The 22,028-nt window shown below is 57.0% G+C and overlaps 1 protein-coding gene across 1 annotated transcript in view; it reads right to left on the reverse strand.

The window, feature by feature from the left end:
* The window catches only part of LOC142496826 (lethal(3)malignant brain tumor-like protein 4), a 54,322-nt gene that overhangs the window by 14,621 nt on the left and 17,673 nt on the right, over positions 1-22,028 (reverse strand). Inside the window, 5 exon segments of the mRNA XM_075603814.1 lie at positions 9,297-9,382; positions 11,507-11,583; positions 12,246-12,397; positions 17,687-17,778; positions 18,461-18,596. Coding sequence (XP_075459929.1) covers positions 9,297-9,382; positions 11,507-11,583; positions 12,246-12,397; positions 17,687-17,778; positions 18,461-18,596 — 543 coding nt within the window.

Genomic DNA, 22,028 nt, shown 5'->3' on the forward strand with positions numbered 1-22,028 from the left:
AGTAGAGGCGAGGAGTGAGGTGGAGGAGAAGGGGTGAGTAGAGGCGAGGTGTGAGGTGGAGGAGTAGAGGCGAGGAGTGAGGTGGAGGAGTAGAGGCGAGGAGTGAGGTGGAGGAGTAGAGGCGAGGAGTGAGGTGGAGGAGTAGAGGCGAGGAGTGAGGTGGAGGAGTAGAGACGAGGAGTGAGGTGGAGGAGGTGAGGTGGAGGAGTAGAGGCGAGGGGTGAGGTGGAGGAGTAGAGGCGAGGAGTGAGGTGGAGGAGTAGAGGCGAGGAGTGAGGACGAGGAGTGAGGTGGAGGAGGCGAGGCGAGGGGTGAGGTGGAGGAGTAGAGGCGAGGGGTGAGGTGGAGGAGTAGAGGCGAGGGGTGAGGTGCAGGAGTAGAGGCGAGGGGTGAGGTGGAGGAGTAGAGGTGAGGGGTGAGGTGCAGGAGTAGAGGTGAGGGGTGAGGTGCAGGAGTAGAGGTGAGGGGTGAGGTGGAGGAGTAGAGGCGAGGGGTGAGGTGGAGGAGTAGAGGTGAGGGGTGAGGTGGAGGAAAAGAGGGGTGAGGTGGAGGAGTAGAGACGATGGGTGAGGTGGAGGAGAAGAGGCGAGGGGTGAGGTGGAAGAATAGAGGTGATGGGTGAGGTGGGGGAGTAGAGGCGAGGGGTGAGGTGGAGGAGTAGAGGCGAGGGGTGAGGTGGAGGAGTAGAGGTGAGGGGTGAGGTGGAGGAGTAGAGGCGAGGGGTGAGGTGGAGGAGTAGAGGTGAGGTGGAGGAAAAGAGGGGTGAGGTGGAGGAGTAGAAGTGAGGGGTGAGGTGGAGGAAAAGAGGGGTGAGGTGGAGGAGTAGAGGAGAGGGGTGAGGTGGAGGAGTAGAGGAGAGGGGTGAGGTGGAGGAAAAGAGGGGTGAGGTGGAGGAGTAGAGGAGAGGGGTGAGGTGGAGGAGAAGAGGAGAGGGCTGAGGTGGAGGAGTAGAGGCGAGGGGTGAGGTGGAGGAGTAGAGGCGAGGGGTGAGGTGGAGGAGAAGAGGCGAGGGGTGAGGTGGAGGAGAAGAGGTGAGGGGTGAGGTGGAGGAGAAGAGGCGAGGGGTGAGGTGGAGGAGAAGAGGCGAGGTGGAGGAGAAGAGGCGAGGTGGAGGAGAAGAGGCGAGGGGTGAGGTGGAGGAGAAGAGGCGAGGTGGAGGAGTAGAGGCGAGGGGTGAGGTGGAGGAGTAGAGGCGAGGAGTGAGGTGGAGGAGTAGAGGCGAGGTGGAGGAGTAGAGGCGAGGGGTGAGGTGGAGGAGTAGAGGCGAGGGGTGAGGTGGAGGAGAAGAGGCGAGGGGTGAGGTGGAGGAGTAGAGGCGAGGGGTGAGGTGGAGGAGTAGAGGCGAGGGGTGAGGTGGAGGAGTAGAGGCGAGGGGTGAGGTGGAGGAGAAGAGGCGAGGGGTGAGGTGGAGGAGTAGAGGCGAGGGGTGAGGTGGAGGAGTAGAGGCGAGGGGTGAGGTGGAGGAGTAGAGGCGAGGGCTGAGGTGGAGGAGAAAAGGCGAGGGGCGAGGTGGAGGAGAAAAGGCGAGGGGCGAGGTGGAGGAGAAGAGGCGAGGGGTGAGGTGGAGGAGAAGAGGAGAGGGGTGAGGTGGAGGAGAAGAGGAGAGGGGTGAGGTGGAGGAGAGAGGCGAGGGGTGAGGTGGAGGAGTAGAGGTCGAGGGTTGAGGTGGAGTAGAGGCAAGGGGTGAGGTGGAGGAGTAGAGGTCGAGGGGTGAGGTGGAGGAGTAGAGGAGAGGGGTGAGGTGGAGGAGTAGAGGCGAGGGGTGAGGTGGAGGAGTAGAGGCGAGGGGCAGGAGAAGAGGCGAGGGGTGAGGTAGAGGAGAAGAGGCGAGGAGTGAGGTGGAGGAGTAGAGGCGAGGAGTGAGGTGGAGGAGTAGAGGCGAGGGGTGAGGTGGAGGAGTAGAGGCGAGGGGTGAGGTGGAGGAGTAGAGGCGAGGAGTGAGGTGGAGGAGTAGAGGCGAGGAGTAGAGGCGAGGAGTAGAGGCGAGGAGTGAGGTGGAGGAGTAGAGGCGAGGAGTGAGGTGGAGGAGTAGAGACGAGGAGTGAGGTGGAGGAGGCGAGGGGTGAGGTGGAGGAGTAGAGGCGAGGGGTGAGGTGGAGGAGTAGAGGCGAGGAGTGAGGTGGAGGAGTAGAGGCGAGGAGTGAGGACGAGGAGTGAGGTGGAGGAGGCGAGGCGAGGGGTGAGGTGGAGGAGTAGAGGCGAGGGGTGATGTGGAGGAGTAGAGGTGAGGGGTGAGGTGCAGGAGTAGAGGCGAGGGGTGAGGTGGAGGAGTAGAGGTGAGGGGTGAGGTGCAGGAGTAGAGGTGAGGGGTGAGGTGGAGGAGTAGAGGCGAGGGGTGAGGTGGAGGAGTAGAGGCGAGGAGTGAGGTGGAGGAGTAGAGGCGAGGAGTGAGGTGGAGGAGTAGAGGCGAGGGGTGAGGTGGAGGAGTAGAGGCGAGGAGTGAGGTGGAGGAGAAGAGGCGAGGGGTGAGTAGAGGCGAGGTGTGAGGTGGAGGAGTAGAGGCGAGGAGTGAGGTGGAGGAGTAGAGGCGAGGAGTGAGGTGGAGGAGTAGAGGCGAGGAGTGAGGTGGAGGAGTAGAGGCGAGGAGTGAGGTGGAGGAGTAGAGGCGAGGAGTGAGGTGGAGGAGGTGAGGTGGAGGAGTAGAGGCGAGGGGTGAGGTGGAGGAGTAGAGGCGAGGAGTGAGGTGGAGGAGTAGAGGCGAGGAGTGAGGACGAGGAGTGAGGTGGAGGAGGCGAGGCGAGGGGTGAGGTGGAGGAGTAGAGGCGAGGGGTGAGGTGGAGGAGTAGAGGCGAGGGGTGAGGTGCAGGAGTAGAGGCGAGGGGTGAGGTGGAGGAGTAGAGGTGAGGGGTGAGGTGCAGGAGTAGAGGTGAGGGGTGAGGTGCAGGAGTAGAGGTGAGGGGTGAGGTGGAGGAGTAGAGGCGAGGGGTGAGGTGGAGGAGTAGAGGTGAGGGGTGAGGTGGAGGAAAAGAGGGGTGAGGTGGAGGAGTAGAGACGATGGGTGAGGTGGAGGAGAAGAGGCGAGGGGTGAGGTGGAAGAATAGAGGTGATGGGTGAGGTGGGGGAGTAGAGGCGAGGGGTGAGGTGGAGGAGTAGAGGCGAGGGGTGAGGTGGAGGAGTAGAGGTGAGGGGTGAGGTGGAGGAGTAGAGGCGAGGGGTGAGGTGGAGGAGTAGAGGTGAGGTGGAGGAAAAGAGGGGTGAGGTGGAGGAGTAGAAGTGAGGGGTGAGGTGGAGGAAAAGAGGGGTGAGGTGGAGGAGTAGAGGAGAGGGGTGAGGTGGAGGAGTAGAGGAGAGGGGTGAGGTGGAGGAAAAGAGGGGTGAGGTGGAGGAGTAGAGGAGAGGGGTGAGGTGGAGGAGAAGAGGAGAGGGCTGAGGTGGAGGAGTAGAGGCGAGGGGTGAGGTGGAGGAGTAGAGGCGAGGGGTGAGGTGGAGGAGAAGAGGTGAGGGGTGAGGTGGAGGAGAAGAGGTGAGGGGTGAGGTGGAGGAGAAGAGGCGAGGGGTGAGGTGGAGGAGAAGAGGCGAGGTGGAGGAGAAGAGGCGAGGTGGAGGAGAAGAGGCGAGGGGTGAGGTGGAGGAGAAGAGGCGAGGTGGAGGAGTAGAGGCGAGGGGTGAGGTGGAGGAGTAGAGGCGAGGAGTGAGGTGGAGGAGTAGAGGCGAGGTGGAGGAGTAGAGGCGAGGGGTGAGGTGGAGGAGTAGAGGCGAGGGGTGAGGTGGAGGAGAAGAGGCGAGGGGTGAGGTGGAGGAGTAGAGGCGAGGGGTGAGGTGGAGGAGTAGAGGCGAGGGGTGAGGTGGAGGAGTAGAGGCGAGGGGTGAGGTGGAGGAGAAGAGGCGAGGGGTGAGGTGGAGGAGTAGAGGCGAGGGCTGAGGTGGAGGAGAAAAGGCGAGGGGCGAGGTGGAGGAGAAAAGGCGAGGGGCGAGGTGGAGGAGAAGAGGCGAGGGGTGAGGTGGAGGAGAAGAGGAGAGGGGTGAGGTGGAGGAGAAGAGGAGAGGGGTGAGGTGGAGGAGAGAGGCGAGGGGTGAGGTGGAGGAGAGGCGAGGTGGAGGAGAAGAGGCGAGGGGTGAGGTGGAGGAAAAGAGGGGTGAGGTGGAGGAGTAGAGGTGAGGGTGAGGTGGAGGAGTAGAGGTGAGGTGGAGGAAAAGAGGGGTGAGGTGGAGGAGTAGAGGTGAGGGGTGAGGTGGAGGAAAAGAGGGGTGAGGTGGAGGAGTAGAGGCGAGGGGTGAGGTGGAGGAGTAGAGGCGAGGAGTGAGGTGGAGGAGTAGAGGCGAGGTGGAGGAGTAGAGGCGAGGGGTGAGGTGGAGGAGTAGAGGCGAGGGGTGAGGTGGAGGAGTAGAGGCGAGGGGTGAGGTGGAGGAGTAGAGGCGAGGGGTGAGGTGGAGGAGTAGAGGCGAGGGGTGAGGTGGAGGAGTAGAGGCGAGGGGTGAGGTGGAGGAGAAGAGGAGAGGGGTGAGGTGGAGGAGAAGAGGCGAGGGGCGAGGTGGAGGAGAAGAGGCGAGGGGCGAGGTGGAGGAGTAGAGGCGAGGGGTGAGGTGGAGGAGTAGAGGTGAGGGGTGAGGTGCAGGAGTAGAGGTGAGGGGTGAGGTGCAGGAGTAGAGGTGAGGGGTGAGGTGGAGGAGTAGAGGCGAGGGGTGAGGTGGAGGAGTAGAGGTGAGGGGTGAGGTGGAGGAAAAGAGGGGTGAGGTGGAGGAGTAGAGACGATGGGTGAGGTGGAGGAGAAGAGGCGAGGGGTGAGGTGGAAGAATAGAGGTTATGGGTGAGGTGGGGGAGTAGAGGCGAGGGGTGAGGTGGAGGAGTAGAGGCGAGGGGTGAGGTGGAGGAGTAGAGGTGAGGGGTGAGGTGGAGGAGTAGAGGCGAGGGGTGAGGTGGAGGAGTAGAGGTGAGGTGGAGGAAAAGAGGGGTGAGGTGGAGGAGTAGAAGTGAGGGGTGAGGTGGAGGAAAAGAGGGGTGAGGTGGAGGAGTAGAGGAGAGGGGTGAGGTGGAGGAGTAGAGGAGAGGGGTGAGGTGGAGGAAAAGAGGGGTGAGGTGGAGGAGTAGAGGAGAGGGGTGAGGTGGAGGAGAAGAGGAGAGGGCTGAGGTGGAGGAGTAGAGGCGAGGGGTGAGGTGGAGGAGTAGAGGCGAGGGGTGAGGTGGAGGAGAAGAGGCGAGGGGTGAGGTGGAGGAGAAGAGGTGAGGGGTGAGGTGGAGGAGAAGAGGCGAGGGGTGAGGTGGAGGAGAAGAGGCGAGGTGGAGGAGAAGAGGCGAGGTGGAGGAGAAGAGGCGAGGGGTGAGGTGGAGGAGAAGAGGCGAGGTGGAGGAGTAGAGGCGAGGGGTGAGGTGGAGGAGTAGAGGCGAGGAGTGAGGTGGAGGAGTAGAGGCGAGGTGGAGGAGTAGAGGCGAGGGGTGAGGTGGAGGAGTAGAGGCGAGGGGTGAGGTGGAGGAGAAGAGGCGAGGGGTGAGGTGGAGGAGTAGAGGCGAGGGGTGAGGTGGAGGAGTAGAGGCGAGGGGTGAGGTGGAGGAGTAGAGGCGAGGGGTGAGGTGGAGGAGAAGAGGCGAGGGGTGAGGTGGAGGAGTAGAGGCGAGGGGTGAGGTGGAGGAGTAGAGGCGAGGGGTGAGGTGGAGGAGTAGAGGCGAGGGCTGAGGTGGAGGAGAAAAGGCGAGGGGCGAGGTGGAGGAGAAAAGGCGAGGGGCGAGGTGGAGGAGAAGAGGCGAGGGGTGAGGTGGAGGAGAAGAGGAGAGGGGTGAGGTGGAGGAGAAGAGGAGAGGGGTGAGGTGGAGGAGAGAGGCGAGGGGTGAGGTGGAGGAGTAGAGGTCGAGGGTTGAGGTGGAGTAGAGGCAAGGGGTGAGGTGGAGGAGTAGAGGTCGAGGGGTGAGGTGGAGGAGTAGAGGAGAGGGGTGAGGTGGAGGAGTAGAGGCGAGGGGTGAGGTGGAGGAGTAGAGGCGAGGGTCAGGAGAAGAGGCGAGGGGTGAGGTAGAGGAGAAGAGGCGAGGAGTGAGGTGGAGGAGTAGAGGCGAGGAGTGAGGTGGAGGAGTAGAGGCGAGGGGTGAGGTGGAGGAGTAGAGGCGAGGGGTGAGGTGGAGGAGTAGAGGCGAGGAGTGAGGTGGAGGAGTAGAGGCGAGGAGTAGAGGCGAGGAGTAGAGGCGAGGAGTGAGGTGGAGGAGTAGAGGCGAGGAGTGAGGTGGAGGAGTAGAGACGAGGAGTGAGGTGGAGGAGGCGAGGGGTGAGGTGGAGGAGTAGAGGCGAGGGGTGAGGTGGAGGAGTAGAGGCGAGAAGTGAGGTGGAGGAGTAGAGGCGAGGAGTGAGGACGAGGAGTGAGGTGGAGGAGGCGAGGCGAGGGGTGAGGTGGAGGAGTAGAGGCGAGGGGTGATGTGGAGGAGTAGAGGTGAGGGGTGAGGTGCAGGAGTAGAGGCGAGGGGTGAGGTGGAGGAGTAGAGGTGAGGGGTGAGGTGCAGGAGTAGAGGTGAGGGGTGAGGTGGAGGAGTAGAGGCGAGGGGTGAGGTGGAGGAGTAGAGGCGAGGGGTGAGGTGGAGGAGTAGAGGCGAGGAGTGAGGTGGAGGAGTAGAGGCGAGGAGTGAGGTGGAGGAGTAGAGGCGAGGGGTGAGGTGGAGGAGTAGAGGCGAGGAGTGAGGTGGAGGAGAAGAGGCGAGGGGTGAGTAGAGGCGAGGTGTGAGGTGGAGGAGTAGAGGCGAGGAGTGAGGTGGAGGAGTAGAGGCGAGGAGTGAGGTGAAGGAGTAGAGGCGAGGAGTGAGGTGGAGGAGTAGAGGCGAGGAGTGAGGTGGAGGAGTAGAGGCGAGGAGTGAGGTGGAGGAGGTGAGGTGGAGGAGTAGAGGCGAGGGGTGAGGTGGAGGAGTAGAGGCGAGGAGTGAGGTGGAGGAGTAGAGGCGAGGAGTGAGGACGAGGAGTGAGGTGGAGGAGGCGAGGCGAGGGGTGAGGTGGAGGAGTAGAGGCGAGGAGTGAGGTGGAGGAGTAGAGGCGAGGGGTGAGGTGGAGGAGTAGAGGCGAGGGGTGAGGTGGAGGAGTAGAGGCGAGGGGTGAGGTGCAGGAGTAGAGGCGAGGGGTGAGGTGGAGGAGTAGAGGTGAGGGGTGAGGTGCAGGAGTAGAGGTGAGGGGTGAGGTGCAGGAGTAGAGGTGAGGGGTGAGGTGGAGGAGTAGAGGCGAGGGGTGAGGTGGAGGAGTAGAGGTGAGGGGTGAGGTGGAGGAAAAGAGGGGTGAGGTGGAGGAGTAGAGACGATGGGTGAGGTGGAGGAGAAGAGGCGAGGGGTGAGGTGGAAGAATAGAGGTGATGGGTGAGGTGGGGGAGTAGAGACGAGGGGTGAGGTGGAGGAGTAGAGGCGAGGGGTGAGGTGGAGGAGTAGAGGTGAGGGGTGAGGTGGAGGAGTAGAGGCGAGGGGTGAGGTGGAGGAGTAGAGGTGAGGTGGAGGAAAAGAGGGGTGAGGTGGAGGAGTAGAAGTGAGGGGTGAGGTGGAGGAAAAGAGGGGTGAGGTGGAGGAGTAGAGGAGAGGGGTGAGGTGGAGGAGTAGAGGAGAGGGGTGAGGTGGAGGAAAAGAGGGGTGAGGTGGAGGAGTAGAGGAGAGGGGTGAGGTGGAGGAGAAGAGGAGAGGGCTGAGGTGGAGGAGTAGAGGCGAGGGGTGAGGTGGAGGAGTAGAGGCGAGGGGTGAGGTGGAGGAGAAGAGGCGAGGGGTGAGGTGGAGGAGAAGAGGTGAGGGGTGAGGTGGAGGAGAAGAGGCGAGGGGTGAGGTGGAGGAGAAGAGGCGAGGTGGAGGAGAAGAGGCGAGGTGGAGGAGAAGAGGCGAGGGGTGAGGTGGAGGAGAAGAGGCGAGGTGGAGGAGTAGAGGCGAGGGGTGAGGTGGAGGAGTAGAGGCGAGGAGTGAGGTGGAGGAGTAGAGGCGAGGTGGAGGAGTAGAGGCGAGGGGTGAGGTGGAGGAGTAGAGGCGAGGGGTGAGGTGGAGGAGAAGAGGCGAGGGGTGAGGTGGAGGAGTAGAGGCGAGGGGTGAGGTGGAGGAGTAGAGGCGAGGGGTGAGGTGGAGGAGTAGAGGCGAGGGGTGAGGTGGAGGAGAAGAGGCGAGGGGTGAGGTGGAGGAGTAGAGGCGAGGGCTGAGGTGGAGGAGAAAAGGCGAGGGGCGAGGTGGAGGAGAAAAGGCGAGGGGCGAGGTGGAGGAGAAGAGGCGAGGGGTGAGGTGGAGGAGAAGAGGAGAGGGGTGAGGTGGAGGAGAAGAGGAGAGGGGTGAGGTGGAGGAGAGAGGCGAGGGGTGAGGTGGAGGAGAGGCGAGGTGGAGGAGAAGAGGCGAGGGGTGAGGTGGAGGAAAAGAGGGGTGAGGTGGAGGAGTAGAGGTGAGGGTGAGGTGGAGGAGTAGAGGTGAGGTGGAGGAAAAGAGGGGTGAGGTGGAGGAGTAGAGGTGAGGGGTGAGGTGGAGGAAAAGAGGGGTGAGGTGGAGGAGTAGAGGCGAGGGGTGAGGTGGAGGAGTAGAGGCGAGGAGTGAGGTGGAGGAGTAGAGGCGAGGTGGAGGAGTAGAGGCGAGGGGTGAGGTGGAGGAGTAGAGGCGAGGGGTGAGGTGGAGGAGTAGAGGCGAGGGGTGAGGTGGAGGAGTAGAGGCGAGGGGTGAGGTGGAGGAGTAGAGGCGAGGGGTGAGGTGGAGGAGTAGAGGCGAGGGGTGAGGTGGAGGAGTAGAGGCGAGGGGTGAGGTGGAGGAGAAGAGGAGAGGGGTGAGGTGGAGGAGAAGAGGCGAGGGGCGAGGTGGAGGAGAAGAGGCGAGGGGCGAGGTGGAGGAGAAGAGGAGAGGGGTGAGGTGGAGGAGAGAGGCGAGGGGTGAGGTGGAGGAGAGGCGAGGTGGAGGAGAAGAGGCGAGGGGTGAGGTGGAGGAGAAGAGGCGAGGGGTGAGGTGGAGGAAAAGAGGGGTGAGGTGGAGGAGTAGAGGCGAGGGGTGAGGTGGAGGAAAAGAGGGGTGAGGTGGAGGAGTAGAGGTGAGGGTGAGGTGGAGGAGTAGAGGCGAGGGGTGAGGTGGAGGAGAAGAGGCGAGGGGTGAGGTGGAGGAGAAGAGGCGAGGGGTGAGGTGGAGGAGTAGAGGCGAGGGGTGAGGTGGAGGAGTAGAGGCGAGGGGTGAGGTGGAGGAGTAGAGGCGAGGGGTGAGGTGGAGGAGTAGAGGCGAGGGGTGAGGTGGAGGAGTAGAGGCGAGGGGTGAGGTGGAGGAGTAGGGGTGAGGTGGAGGATTAGGGGTGAGGTGGAGGATTAGGGGTAAGGTGGAGGAGTAGGGTTGAGGTGGAGGAGTAGGGGTGAGGTGGAGGAGTAGGGGTGAGGTTGAGGAGTAGTCAGTGCCGGGACCTTACTGGCTTGAAGGCCCTTGCCGGGGCTGCCTGTGCTCCGTTCTTCTCCAGATAAGCCTCCCAGGAGAAGCTCTTGGGGTCTTTGTATTCTGCAGAACATGGAGGAATCCATCAAAAGAATCCTACCCCCCCCTCATGTCTGTCATAGCTACCCACTCTATATAAGCATACCTCTGTCTGTCAATATGTCTATCCATCCAGATCTATTTATGTCCATCTACTGTAAATCGATCTACCTGCCCATATACCTATCCACCTATTTTTGTGTGTGTGTTTATATGTGTGTGTATATATGTATGTGTGTATATATGTATATGTGTGTATATATGTGTGAACACACACACACACACACACACACACACACACACACACACACACACACACACACACACACACACACACACACACACAGTGTGTGCGTGCATGCATTCCTCTCTCTCAATAATTGAGTACTTCAGTATTAGGTGATAAATATGTCATAGGACAAGCTTTCGAGAGTTCTCCTGTCTTCCCTAGGTCGGCAGTACTGGTTTACAAAGGAATCTATGGCTAAAACAGGGTTTGGGAGAGCGTGGGGCGGGGCGGGGGGGGGGGGGGGGGGAGAGAGAGATGTTCAGTAGATAAGGTAGGGTGATTAAAGTGTTTGATGACATGGAAGGGTGACAAGGAACAGCATGGAGTGGGAGGTGTGGCAGGCAGGATGATTACAAACAATTGTGATAGTGTGTGAGAAACCCCATATCCGCATAAAGTCCTCTTGTTTTGGTGTCAAAGAGTCTTATCATTCTGAGCTCAAATATTTTCCGTTCTTCTTGCGTTTGAACATTCCATTGAGGATTTTGATTTTTAAATCATTTATGGAATGATTTGGTTGTGAGAAATGATGTCCCACAGGTGAGCAGTATCTTCCTTCTTCATGGTGGAGTATAGAGTGTCTGTGCATATTAATTCTGCCTTGAAGCTTTTGGCTGGTTTCCCCAATGTAGCATCCTTGGTCCCATTTGTTGCACTGAATCATATACACAACGTTCCTGGATGTGCAGCTGTATGATCCTTTAACATTGAGTGTTCCATGGTTGTGACTGGCTGTGGGATGTTTGCAACGTGTGTTGTTGCACGGTTTTGTGCCATTATCAGTGTCTTTTAGTTTGTTATGATAAGACTGACACCAAAACAAAAGGACTTAATGCAGATATGGGGTTTCTCACACACCAAGACAATTGTTTGTAATTATCCTGCCTGTCTCTTCTTATCCACACCCCCCCCCCCCCCCACAGCATCCTTCCCCCTCCATGCTTTTCGTTGTCACCCTTACATGTCTTCAAACACTTTCTCACCCTACCTTATCTACAGTACATCTGGGTTTTTTTCCCCCCTGCTCTCCCAAACTCTGTTTTAGCCATAGATTCCTGTGTATATCAGTATCGCTGACCTGAGGAAGAGAGGAGAACTTTCGAAAGCTTGTCCTATGACATAAATGGTTAGTCCAAATTAAAAAGGTATCACCTAATACAGAAGTACTCATTTATTCTGCACTATCGCAACTGGACTAACATGGCTATTTCCGATATACAGTATATATATTATATACAGCTGAACCCCATTATAATGCGGTACTCGGGGTCCACATGAGGCTGCGTTATAACCGGGAACGCGTAAAAAAATGGCCACCGCGATCAGGGATTCCGCGAGGACTTACCAGGCATCTGCAGCTCTCTCCCTGCTTCATCAGCTTCGGGCGAGTGTGTGCGTTTTGTTTAAATAGGGCTCTTGTTGCCTGTCCTTTCCCCTATGGCTTTTGACACCCAAAGACTACATCTCCCAGCATGCTCGCTGCCTGAGTCTCATGATGTGTTATTAAAGTTTGCCCCCCCCCCCCCCAAAAAAATTTTTTTTTCAATTTTATTTTAAAACGGGAGCCATGCTGAGACCGCGTTAAGCGGATCCACGTTGTAGCGGATTGCGCTATAACGGGGTTAAGATATATAATATATATATATATATATATATATATATATATGTACACACACACACGTGTGTGTGCACGCGCGTGTCTATATTGTATGATCAATTCAGTACTGCGGAGCGATCTTTTTTACAATGTGGCATTGATAGTGTGTGTACAATATATTCTCTCTCTGGTTATTAGTTTTTTTGGCTCCGCAATGCATTGCAATTCCCCCCGGCACTGAATGTGTTAAGGGGTCTCTTACCGGGAGGAGGAGTGAGGGAGATGCCCACTTCCTGGCAGTACCCGACCGGCCGGATGTACGGACTGCTGGCATCACACCTGAGGGGGTGAGAGGGTTAAACTGCAGAGTGTTGCTGTGTAACCCCTTCCCTGCCAGAGCCCTGCAAAGCACCGCGGTATAACCCTTTCCCTGCCAGGCAGACCATGTATAAACCCAAACAATCACACAGACATATATATATATACATATACACACACACACAGTGTGAACACAATCAAACACATACATAAGTATACACAAAAACACTCGTCCATACATGCGTACACCCTTATACACAAACTCTCGTACACTAACACAGTGTGTGTGTGTGTGTGTGTGTGTGTGTGGTTTCTTTTTCCATCGGTGCTTATTTTTTACCGGTAGTTTTATTAAAAAATAAATCTGTGTTTATCAGTGTTAGCAATGGGAAGGGAATGGACAGACGTGAGTTGTGTGTTTGTCGGAGCACTTGTTTCTAGATTCCATACTCCCTGTGTGTTCCCTTTATCTCCTACTGTGGCTGGGCTGCTACAAGAGGTGAAACGCGTGGGACATGACGCTTCATTTCACCTTTCGATCGGAAATGCAAGATTAGGAATCAGTGGTGTTTTTACGGCTAAAACCGGAATGTGTATGTGTGTATGTATGTACACACACACACACACACACACACACACACACACACACACACACGTATATCTATATATCTCACACACAGTACCAGTAATCGTAGCTCTCATCCCAGCTATCAAAGTGAATGAGCTGCCTGTTCTCCACCATGTCTGCGATGGTCGCTACACAAACCAGCGACGGATTCTTCCGATCAACGGCCTCCAGCTTCATACCCACCCGGAAACCAGAGGGTGTCACCGGCTGGGAGGGGGAGAGAGAGGGTGTACTGGGGAAACTGGTGGACAGTGGGGGAGAGAGAGAAGTAAAGAGAGAAGAGAGAATGAGAAGCTGAAGGGAGCAGAGGGAGGAAGGGAGCAGAGTGAGGAAGGGGGGGAGCAGAGTGAGGAAGGGGGGGAGCGGGGGAGGGAGGGGGGGAGCGGGGGAGGGAGGGGGGGAGCGGGGGAGGGAGGGAGCAGGGGGGGATGGAGGGAGGGGGGAAGCGAGGGAGGGAGGAAGAAGCGAGGGGCAGCGGGAGAGCGCAAGGGGGGGAGGGGGGGTGGGCGCAAGGCGGGGAGGGCGCAAGGGGGGGAGGGAGGGTGCAAGGGGGGGAGGGGCAGCAGAGAGGCAGGGCAAGAGAGGTGGGAGGAAAGAGGTAGAAGGGAGAGAGGGAGAAAGGACAGAAGTGAGAGACTAACGGGAGACAAAAGGGAGAGTGCGCACAGAGGGATAGAGGAGAGAAAAGGGAGAGAGCGCGCAGAGGGATAGAGGAGAGAAAAGGGAGAGAGCGCGCAGAGGGATAGAGGAGAGAAAAGGGAGAGAGCGCGCAGAGGGATAGAGGAGAGAAAAGGGAGAGAGCGCGCAGAGGGATAGAGGAGAGAAAAGGGAGAGCGCGCACAGAGGGATAGAGAGAAAAGGGAGAGCGCGCACAGAGGGATAGAGGAGAGAAAGGGAGAGTGCGCACAGAGGGATAGAGGAGAGAAAGGGAGAGCGCACAGAGGGATAGAGGAGAGAAAAGGGAGAGAGCGCGCAGAGGGATAGAGGAGAGAAAAGGGAGAGCGCGCACAGAGGGATAGAGAGAAAAGGGAGAGCGCGCACAGAGGGATAGAGGAGAGAAAGGGAGAGTGCGCACAGAGGGATAGAGGAGAGAAAGGGAGAGCGCACAGAGGGATAGAGGAGAGAAAGGGAGAGCGCGCACAGAGGGATAGAGGAGAGAAAGGGAGAGCGCACAGAGGGATAGAGGAGAGAAAGGGAGAGCGCGCACAGAGGGATAGAGAGAAAAGGGAGAGCGCGCGCAGAGGGATAGAGGAGAGAAAAGGGAGAGCGCGCGCAGAGGGATAGAGAGAAAAGGGAGAGCGCGCACAGAGGGATAGAGGAGAGAAAGGGAGAGCGCGCACAGAGGGATAGAGGAGAGAAAGGGAGAGCGCACAGAGGGATAGAGGAGAGAAAGGGAGAGCGCGCACAGAGGGATAGAGGAGAGAAAAGGGAGAGCGCGCACAGAGGGATAGAGGAGAGAAAAGGGAGAGCGCGCACAGAGGGATAGAGGAGAGAAAGGGAGAGCGCACAGAGGGATAGAGGAGAGAAAGGGAGAGCGCGCACAGAGGGATAGAGGAGAGAAAGGGAGAGCGCGCACAGAGGGATAGAGGAGAGAAAAGGGAGAGCGCGCACAGAGGGATAGAGGAGAGAAAAGGGAGAGCGCGCACAGAGGGATAGAGGAGAGAAAAGGGAGAGCGCGCACAGAGGGATAGAGGAGAGAAAAGGGAGAGCGCGCACAGAGGGATAGAGAAGAGAAAAGGGAGAGCGCGCACAGAGGGATAGAGGAGAGAAAAGGGAGAGCGCGCACAGAGGGATAGAGGAGAGAAAAGGGAGAGCGCGCACAGAGGGATAGAGGAGAGAAAGGGAGAGCGCGCACAGAGGGATAGAGGAGAGAAAAGGGAGAGCGCGCACAGAGGGATAGAGGAGAGAAAAGGGAGAGCGCGCACAGAGGGATAGAGGAGAGAAAAGGGAGAGCGCGCACAGAGGGATAGAGGAGAGAAAAGGGAGAGAGCGCGCAGAGGGATAGAGGAGAGAAAAGGGAGAGAGCGCGCAGAGGGATAGAGGAGAGAAAAGGGAGAGAGCGCGCAGAGGGATAGAGGAGAGAAAAGGGAGAGAGCGCGCAGAGGGATAGAGGAGAGAAAAGGGAGAGCGCGCACAGAGGGATAGAGAGAAAAGGGAGAGCGCGCACAGAGGGATAGAGGAGAGAAAGGGAGAGTGCGCACAGAGGGATAGAGGAGAGAAAGGGAGAGCGCACAGAGGGATAGGGAGAGAAAGGGAGAGCGCGCACAGAGGGATAGAGGAGAGAAAGGGAGAGCGCACAGAGGGATAGAGGAGAGAAAGGGAGAGCGCGCACAGAGGGATAGAGAGAAAAGGGAGAGCGCGCGCAGAGGGATAGAGGAGAGAAAAGGGAGAGCGCGCGCAGAGGGATAGAGAGAAAAGGGAGAGCGCGCACAGAGGGATAGAGGAGAGAAAGGGAGAGCGCGCACAGAGGGATAGAGGAGAGAAAGGGAGAGCGCACAGAGGGATAGAGGAGAGAAAGGGAGAGCGCGCACAGAGGGATAGAGGAGAGAAAAGGGAGAGCGCGCACAGAGGGATAGAGGAGAGAAAAGGGAGAGCGCGCACAGAGGGATAGAGGAGAGAAAAGGGAGAGCGCGCACAGAGGGATAGAGGAGAGAAAAGGGAGAGTGCACAGAGGGATAGAGGAGAGAAAAGGGAGAGCGCGCACAGAGGGATAGAGGAGAGAAAAGGGAGAGTGCACAGAGGGATAGAGGAGAGAAAAGGGAGAGCGTGCACAGAGGGATAGAGGAGAGAAAAGGGAGAGCGCGCACACAGAGGGATAGGGGAGAGAAAAGGGAGAGTGCGCACAGAGGGATAGAGGAGAGAAAAGGGAGAGCGCGCACAGAGGGATAGAGGAGAGAAAAGGGAGAGCGCGCACAGAGGGATAGAGGAGAGAAAAGGGAGAGCGCACACAGAGGGATAGAGGAGAGAAAAGGGAGAGCGCGCACAGAGGGATAGAGGAGAGAAAAGGGAGAGTGCACAGAGGGATAGAGGAGAGAAAAGGGAGAGCGCGCACAGAGGGATAGAGGAGAGAAAGGGAGAGCGCACAGAGGGATAGAGGAGAGAAAGGGAGAGCGCACAGAGGGATAGAGGAGAGAAAGGGAGAGCGCACAGAGGGATAGAGGAGAGAAAGGGAGAGCGCACAGAGGGATAGAGGAGAGAAAAGGGAGAGCGCGCACAGAGGGATAGAGGAGAGAAAAGGGAGTGCGCGCACAGAGGGATAGAGGAGAGAAAAGGGAGTGTGCGCACAGAGGGATAGAGGAGAGAAAAGGGAGAGTGCACAGAGGGATAGAGGAGAGAAAGGGAGAGCGCGCACAGAGGGATAGAGGAGAGAAAGGGAGAGCGCGCACAGAGGGATAGAGGAGAGAAAAGGGAGAGCGCACAGAGGGATAGAGGAGAGAAAGGGAGAGCGCGCACAGAGGGATAGAGGAGAGAAAGGGAGAGCGCGCACAGAGGGATAGAGGAGAGAAAAGGGAGAGCGCACAGAGGGATAGAGGAGAGAAAAGGGAGAGCGCGCACAGAGGGATAGAGGAGAGAAAGGGAGAGCGCGCACAGAGGGATAGAGGAGAGAAAAGGGAGAGTGCACAGAGGGATAGAGGAGAGAAAGGGAGAGCGCGCACAGAGGGATAGAGGAGAGAAAGGGAGAGCGCGCACAGAGGGATAGAGGAGAGAAAAGGGAGAGCGCACAGAGGGATAGAGGAGAGAAAGGGAGAGCGCGCACAGAGGGATAGAGGAGAGAAAGGGAGAGCGCGCACAGAGGGATAGAGGAGAGAAAAGGGAGAGCGCACAGAGGGATAGAGGAGAGAAAAGGGAGAGCGCGCACAGAGGGATAGAGGAGAGAAAAGGGAGAGCGCGCACAGAGGGATAGAGGAGAGAAAGGGAGAGCGCACAGAGGGATAGAGGAGAGAAAGGGAGAGCGTGCACAGAGGGATAGAGGAGAGATAGGGAGAGCGCACAGAGGGATAGAGGAGAGAAAGGGAGAGCGCACAGAGGGATAGAGGAGAGCAGAGATAGGCTGCGCTTATAGTGCCGGCGATGTGACGCGGGGGTGATGTGACGCGGGGGTGATGTGACGCGGGGGCGACGTCGGGCTGCGGTCGCTGGAAAAATCAAATTGAGATGACTTCCAGCGATCGAGACAAAGCCGTTGCGCCTACTATAAGCGCACGCGACGGCAGCAATGCCACACAGACAAACACAGCGGGCAGCGCTAACTTCCCCCCACACACACAGTGGGCAGCGGCAGTGCCAGCTTCCCCCCCACACACACAGAGCGAGCAGCGGCAGTGCCAGCATCCCCCCCCACACATGCAGCGGCAGTGCCAGCTTCCCCCCCACACACACACACACAGCAAGCAGCGGCAGTGCCAGCCTCCCTCAACCCCCACAGCGGCAGTGCCAGCATCCCCCCCCCCCACACATACAGCGAGCAGCGGCAGTGCCAGCTTCCCCCCCACACACACACACAGCGAGCAGCGGCAGTGCCAGCTTCCCCCCCACACACACACACAGCGAGCAGCAGCAGGGCCAGATCCCCTCCCCCCCACAGTGAGCAGCGGCAGTGCCAGCTTCCCCCCCCACACATACAGCGAGCAGCGGCAGTGCCAGCTTCCCCCCCCAAACATACAGCGAGCAGCGGCAGTGCCAGCTTCCCCCCCAAACATATAGCGAGCAGCGGCAGTGCCAGCTTCCCCCCCCCCACACATACACCGCGAGCAGCGGCAGTGCCAGCTTCCCCCCCCCCCCCCACACACACACCGCGAGCAGCGGCAGTGCCAGCTTCCCCCCCCCCACACATACACCGCGAGCAGCGGCAGTGCCAGCTTCCCCCCCCCACACACACACCGCAAGCAGCGGCAGTGCCAGCTTCCCCCCCACACATACAGCGAGCAGCGGCAGTGCCAGCTTCCCCCCCACACATACAGCGAGCAGCGGCAGTGCCAGCTTCCCCCCCACACATACAGCGAGCAGCGGCAGTGCCAGCTTCCCCCCCCTACACATACAGCGAGCAGCGGCAGTGCCAGCTTCCCCCCCACACATACAGCGAGCAGCGGCAGTGCCAGCTTCCCCCCCCACACATACAGTGAGCAGCGGAAGTGCCAGCTTCCCCCCCACACATACAGCGAGCAGTGGCAGTGCCAACTTCCCCCCCCACACATACAGCGAGCAGCGGCAGTGCCAGCTTCCCCCCCACACATACAGCGAGCAGCGGCAGTGCCAGCTTCCCCCCCCCACACACACACCACGAGCAGCGGCAGTGCCAGCTTCCCCCCCCCCATACACACATCACGAGCAGCGGCAGTGCCAGCTTCCCCCCCCCCACACACACACACAAAGCGGGCAGCGGCAGGGCCAGCTTCCCCCCCCCCCCCCACACACAAAGCGGGCAGCGGCAGTGCCAGCTCCCCCCCCCCCCCGCACACACACCGCGAGCAGCGGCAGTGCCAGCTTCCCGCTCACCGTGTTGTAGCTCTTGAAGAAGGTCTTTGGAGCAGCCTGGATCTTGCAGTTTTTGAGGTACGATGCCCAGTTAAACTCCCCATCTCTGTAACCTGACAAAGGGGACATGTGAGGGACAGGTCCCTTCTGTAGCACTGTGTCACCCTGTGATGGGAGGGACAGGCTCCGTGTCCAATAGATCTGTCATTGTTACTTTACGACGAGAGCGACACACTCCATGTCTCATAGCTCCCTCCTGTCTGTGTCACTGTGTCACCCTGCGGGGGGAGGGACACACTTCATGTCTCATATCTCCCGCCTATCTGTGTCACTGTGTCACCCTGCGGTGGGAGGGACAGACTCCGTGTCCCATATCTCCCTCCTGTCTGTGTCACTGTGTCACCCTGCGGGGGGAGGGACAGACTCCATGTCCCATATCTCCCTCCTGTCTGTGTCACTGTGTAACCCTGCGGGGGGAGGGACAGACTCCATGTCCCATATCTCCGTCCTGTCTGTGTCACCCTGCGGTGGGAGGGACAGACTCCATGTCCCATATCTCCCTCCTGTCTGTGTCACTGTGTCACCCTGCGGGGGGAGGGACAGACTCCATGTCCCATATCTCCCTCCTGTCTGTGTCACTGTGTCACCCTGCGGTGGGAGGGACACACTCCATGTCTCATATCTCCCTCCTGTCTGTGTCACTGTGTCACCCTGCGGTGGGAGGGACACACTCCATGTCTCATAGCTCCATGTCACACTGCATTCAGAGGCACATGCTCCCTGTATCACTGTCACCTTTGGGTGGCAGCAGCTTGTGTCCAGTCTTCTCGCACCATCCCACGGGGTGAATATCTGGGGAATCGCCATTAACCCAAAAATCGTAGCAATCAGGATAACCGTCAAAATGGAGCCGCATTCTGTAACCTTGAACCTGTCAGTGAAGAGAAGAGGGTCACCTTACTGTCCCTAACCAACGAAGAGCACTAATGACAGTGACATGTTTAATGGGTTAAAGGGGCAGATTGACCTTATGATAGCGTCCTGTTTAATGGGTTGAAAGGACAGTCCGGGTGTCGCCAATGCGGGTGCACGCAAGCTAAGGAAGCTCTTTGCACCCCGCCGAGTATTTACCTCAAAAACGCCCGGTCGCCGCCTTGGTTAGCCCCGCGGGACGTCCGGCGGGTCAGGGGGAGCAGACAGGGATGACCGCCAAGAAGTTGCCGAGGACGGGGACCCCGGATCTCTCCCGTTTCGGCCGTGGGCACCAAGTGGCATCAGAGAGGAAGAAGAGGAAAGATGGCGCCACAGAGCTCTGCGCACGGGAGCGCGCACACACTGAAGACAACAGGGGAGAGAGACAAGGTATGGACCCGGTAGCTAACCTAAGAAAACTGTCAGAGGGGGCCACAGCAAGTGAGGGGGCCGAGGGGGGAGCTGCTTCTGATAATGAACTGTCCATGTCTGAGGGAGATTCAGTAATCACTAAACGGGACCTCCAGAATATGCTAAAATCAAGTAAATACGGACGATGAGGTCCTGCGTCTCAATGAAGAGATAAGAGCCATGAGGGACGGTATGGACGACCTGGAGAACAGAGAGCGAAGGCAGAATTTACGAATCCGCCACATCCCTGAGTCGGTCTCCGCAGAAGACCTCCAGCCATATCTTAAGAGACTGTTTATGTCAATTGACCCCCAGTTGCAAGATGGCGATCTTCTGATGGACAGAGCTCACAGAGCCCTTGGACCGAGATTCGAAGACCCCAAAAGAAGCAGAGATGTGGTCCCAAGACTCCAGCAATACGCAACCAGAAAAAGGATTACAAAAGGCTGCAGAAACAGCGGCTCAATTGAATTTGAAAACCGTTCCATCCAGATCTTCCAGGATGACCATAGAGAGGAGAGGACTGCGTCCAGTGACGGCGGTGCTTCAGGAAAAGGGTATACGTTACCGGTGGGGCTTCCCATCCCGTTTGGTGGTAAACCACAGAGGCAGACAGGTCTCCCTTCATTATCCCCAGGAACCGGCGTCTTTCCCGTCGGCTCTGGACCTAACTGCCAGCGAAGGTTCGGGTCAGCACCGAAGACCCCCGAGAAGATAACATAGATGACGACGACCAATCGGCTGAGGGTGCGGTTGCCCGGAGATAAAAGATCCAAGACTAACAGTGGTTTTGAGGGTCTCTCGGCGAGTCTGTGGCCATCTTTGTGACCGGCAGCTCGGCAACCAACAACTCAGGGAAAGAATCCCGGATGCGCAGCTATATTTGTTTTCTCTTTCCTGTTCTTGCCGTTCTCGTTCCAATCTCCCTATATATTTTTCCTAATTTACCGCTTGATCTACGGTTTGGAGTCAGCCGCTTGCTTTTTGGGTGCCGGTTTGCTAAAGTTGATCGGCAGAACGAAACCGATGAATACACGGAGTGAGAAACCCGGCGATGGGGGAGGGAGGGGGCCTTGGCCCAAAGACTTAAAAGAGCGGTTTCTTTTTGTTTGGTTATAGATACAAAGGACATTAAACCTCAACGAGAAACCACGCGCAATCTGTTACTCGAAACATTTTTTTTTTTTAATGCTAAAAGACATTGAACATGTAAAGACAAAATGTGAATCCAGGGTTTCATATATTTGTATATTTTATTTCTAGCCGGGAAGTCTATCCCCACAATTATATATCAACACGATAAGTTTTATATGTTTGTCTGACAGGTGTGAGGAATTGATGTGGTTTTCTTTTAGAAATGTTTTTTTTTTTTATATTAATAGTAATAGTAAATGTAGACTGGCTCTAAAAGAATTTAGAAATTTGAAAGCGGATATTGTCTTTGTACAAGAGACACATTTCGATTCCCCAGAACCCCCAAATACTTTTAGCAGGACATACCCTATCGCATTCTACTCGTCTTTCGCCAGAAAGAAAAGGGGGGTAGCAATTTTGTAGAAACAAAGAAATACAGTATAAGGTTATGCCGACCCCTTCTAGGCTCGCGCCCCTGTTCGGTAATCCAGGGGTCACCCCGGGTTTTCAGGGTCAGGGCTTTGAAATTTGGAAACAGAGGAATTCTGGAGGCAGAAGATTTATTAGAAAAGGATAAACTAATGTTTTTTTTTGAGGAACTGATGAGAAAGTATGGTCTGCCCCAAACAGAGTTATTTAGGTATACGCAGGTCCGACATTTTGTGTGTCAGGGCCTCTATGACGAGGAATTTCCTGGATATACACGATTTGAAGACTTTTATGTAAAAACAAAATACCAAAAGAGGTTTGATATCATCTCTGTACCAGGGGCTAATCTTTAATTAAGAAACCCCAAACCATAAATATATGGGACAGTGGGCTCTGGACTTCCAGACCGAAATAACATGGGTTGACTTGGAAGATATCTGGGATAATGCAGGTAAAACCTCTATATGTACGGTAACAAAAGAGAATACAGTATAACATTTTGCTACGTTGGTGCTACACCCCCAAAAGACTAAAACAGATGTTCCCGGGGACCTCGGATAGATGCTGGAAGGGTTGTGGACAATTAGGAGATTTGGCACATATGGTGGAATTGCCCAGTAATGCAGGTGTATTGGAGGACAGTTTTGAAACGAATAAAAGATGTGACCAATATCAAAATCCCGCTAGACTGAAGCGCGTGGGTTGGCGGTACCTTGTCTAATCTCATACTATAAAGCGGCCCAATTAAACCAAATTATTCAATGGCATATGGACCCGGAGATGAGAAGGTGGGTGGCATTGGAGGGCGATCTATGCACCCCATTCGAACTTTGCAACTTGATTTGGTATACTAAATCTAGGCTTAAAGAAACCGCTGTCCTCAATGCTCAACTCACTCGCGGTTTGGGAGGCCACTAAATTTAGATGCTCGTTGACCTCTAGGAAGTCCCTGATGACCCCCGTATATGGTAATCCAGAATTTGCTCCGGGGCTGGATGGCAAGTGCTTCGAAATTTGGAAAACAAAAGGGGGGTGAGGAGGTTAAAGGATTTGGAGGGTAGAATCACCATCCAAACATTTGAACAGATCAAGTCAGAAAAAGACATACCCACTACAGAATTGTTTAGATACCTCCAAATCCGGGCATTATATATCAAGCACACATCACGTCCACAGCCGACAAATTTTGAAACGCTCTGCGAGCGGAGCATTGACACGCGGGGACCAACGTCTAGGTTGTACGGAGGAGTAATCAGTTCCAGTAGGGACTATAAACAGAAGCTAAACTACATGTCTCAATGGCAATCTGACCTAGACAGGACATTAGAGGACGAGGTCTGGACAGAGATTTTTAATGCGGCAGCGAAAAGTTCTGTCTGTACGACATTGAAGGAGAACTCATATAAGGTATTAATGA

Source organism: Ascaphus truei, chromosome 6 (genome assembly GCF_040206685.1).
Source record: "Ascaphus truei isolate aAscTru1 chromosome 6, aAscTru1.hap1, whole genome shotgun sequence".
Classification (NCBI taxonomy): domain Eukaryota; kingdom Metazoa; phylum Chordata; class Amphibia; order Anura; family Ascaphidae; genus Ascaphus; species Ascaphus truei.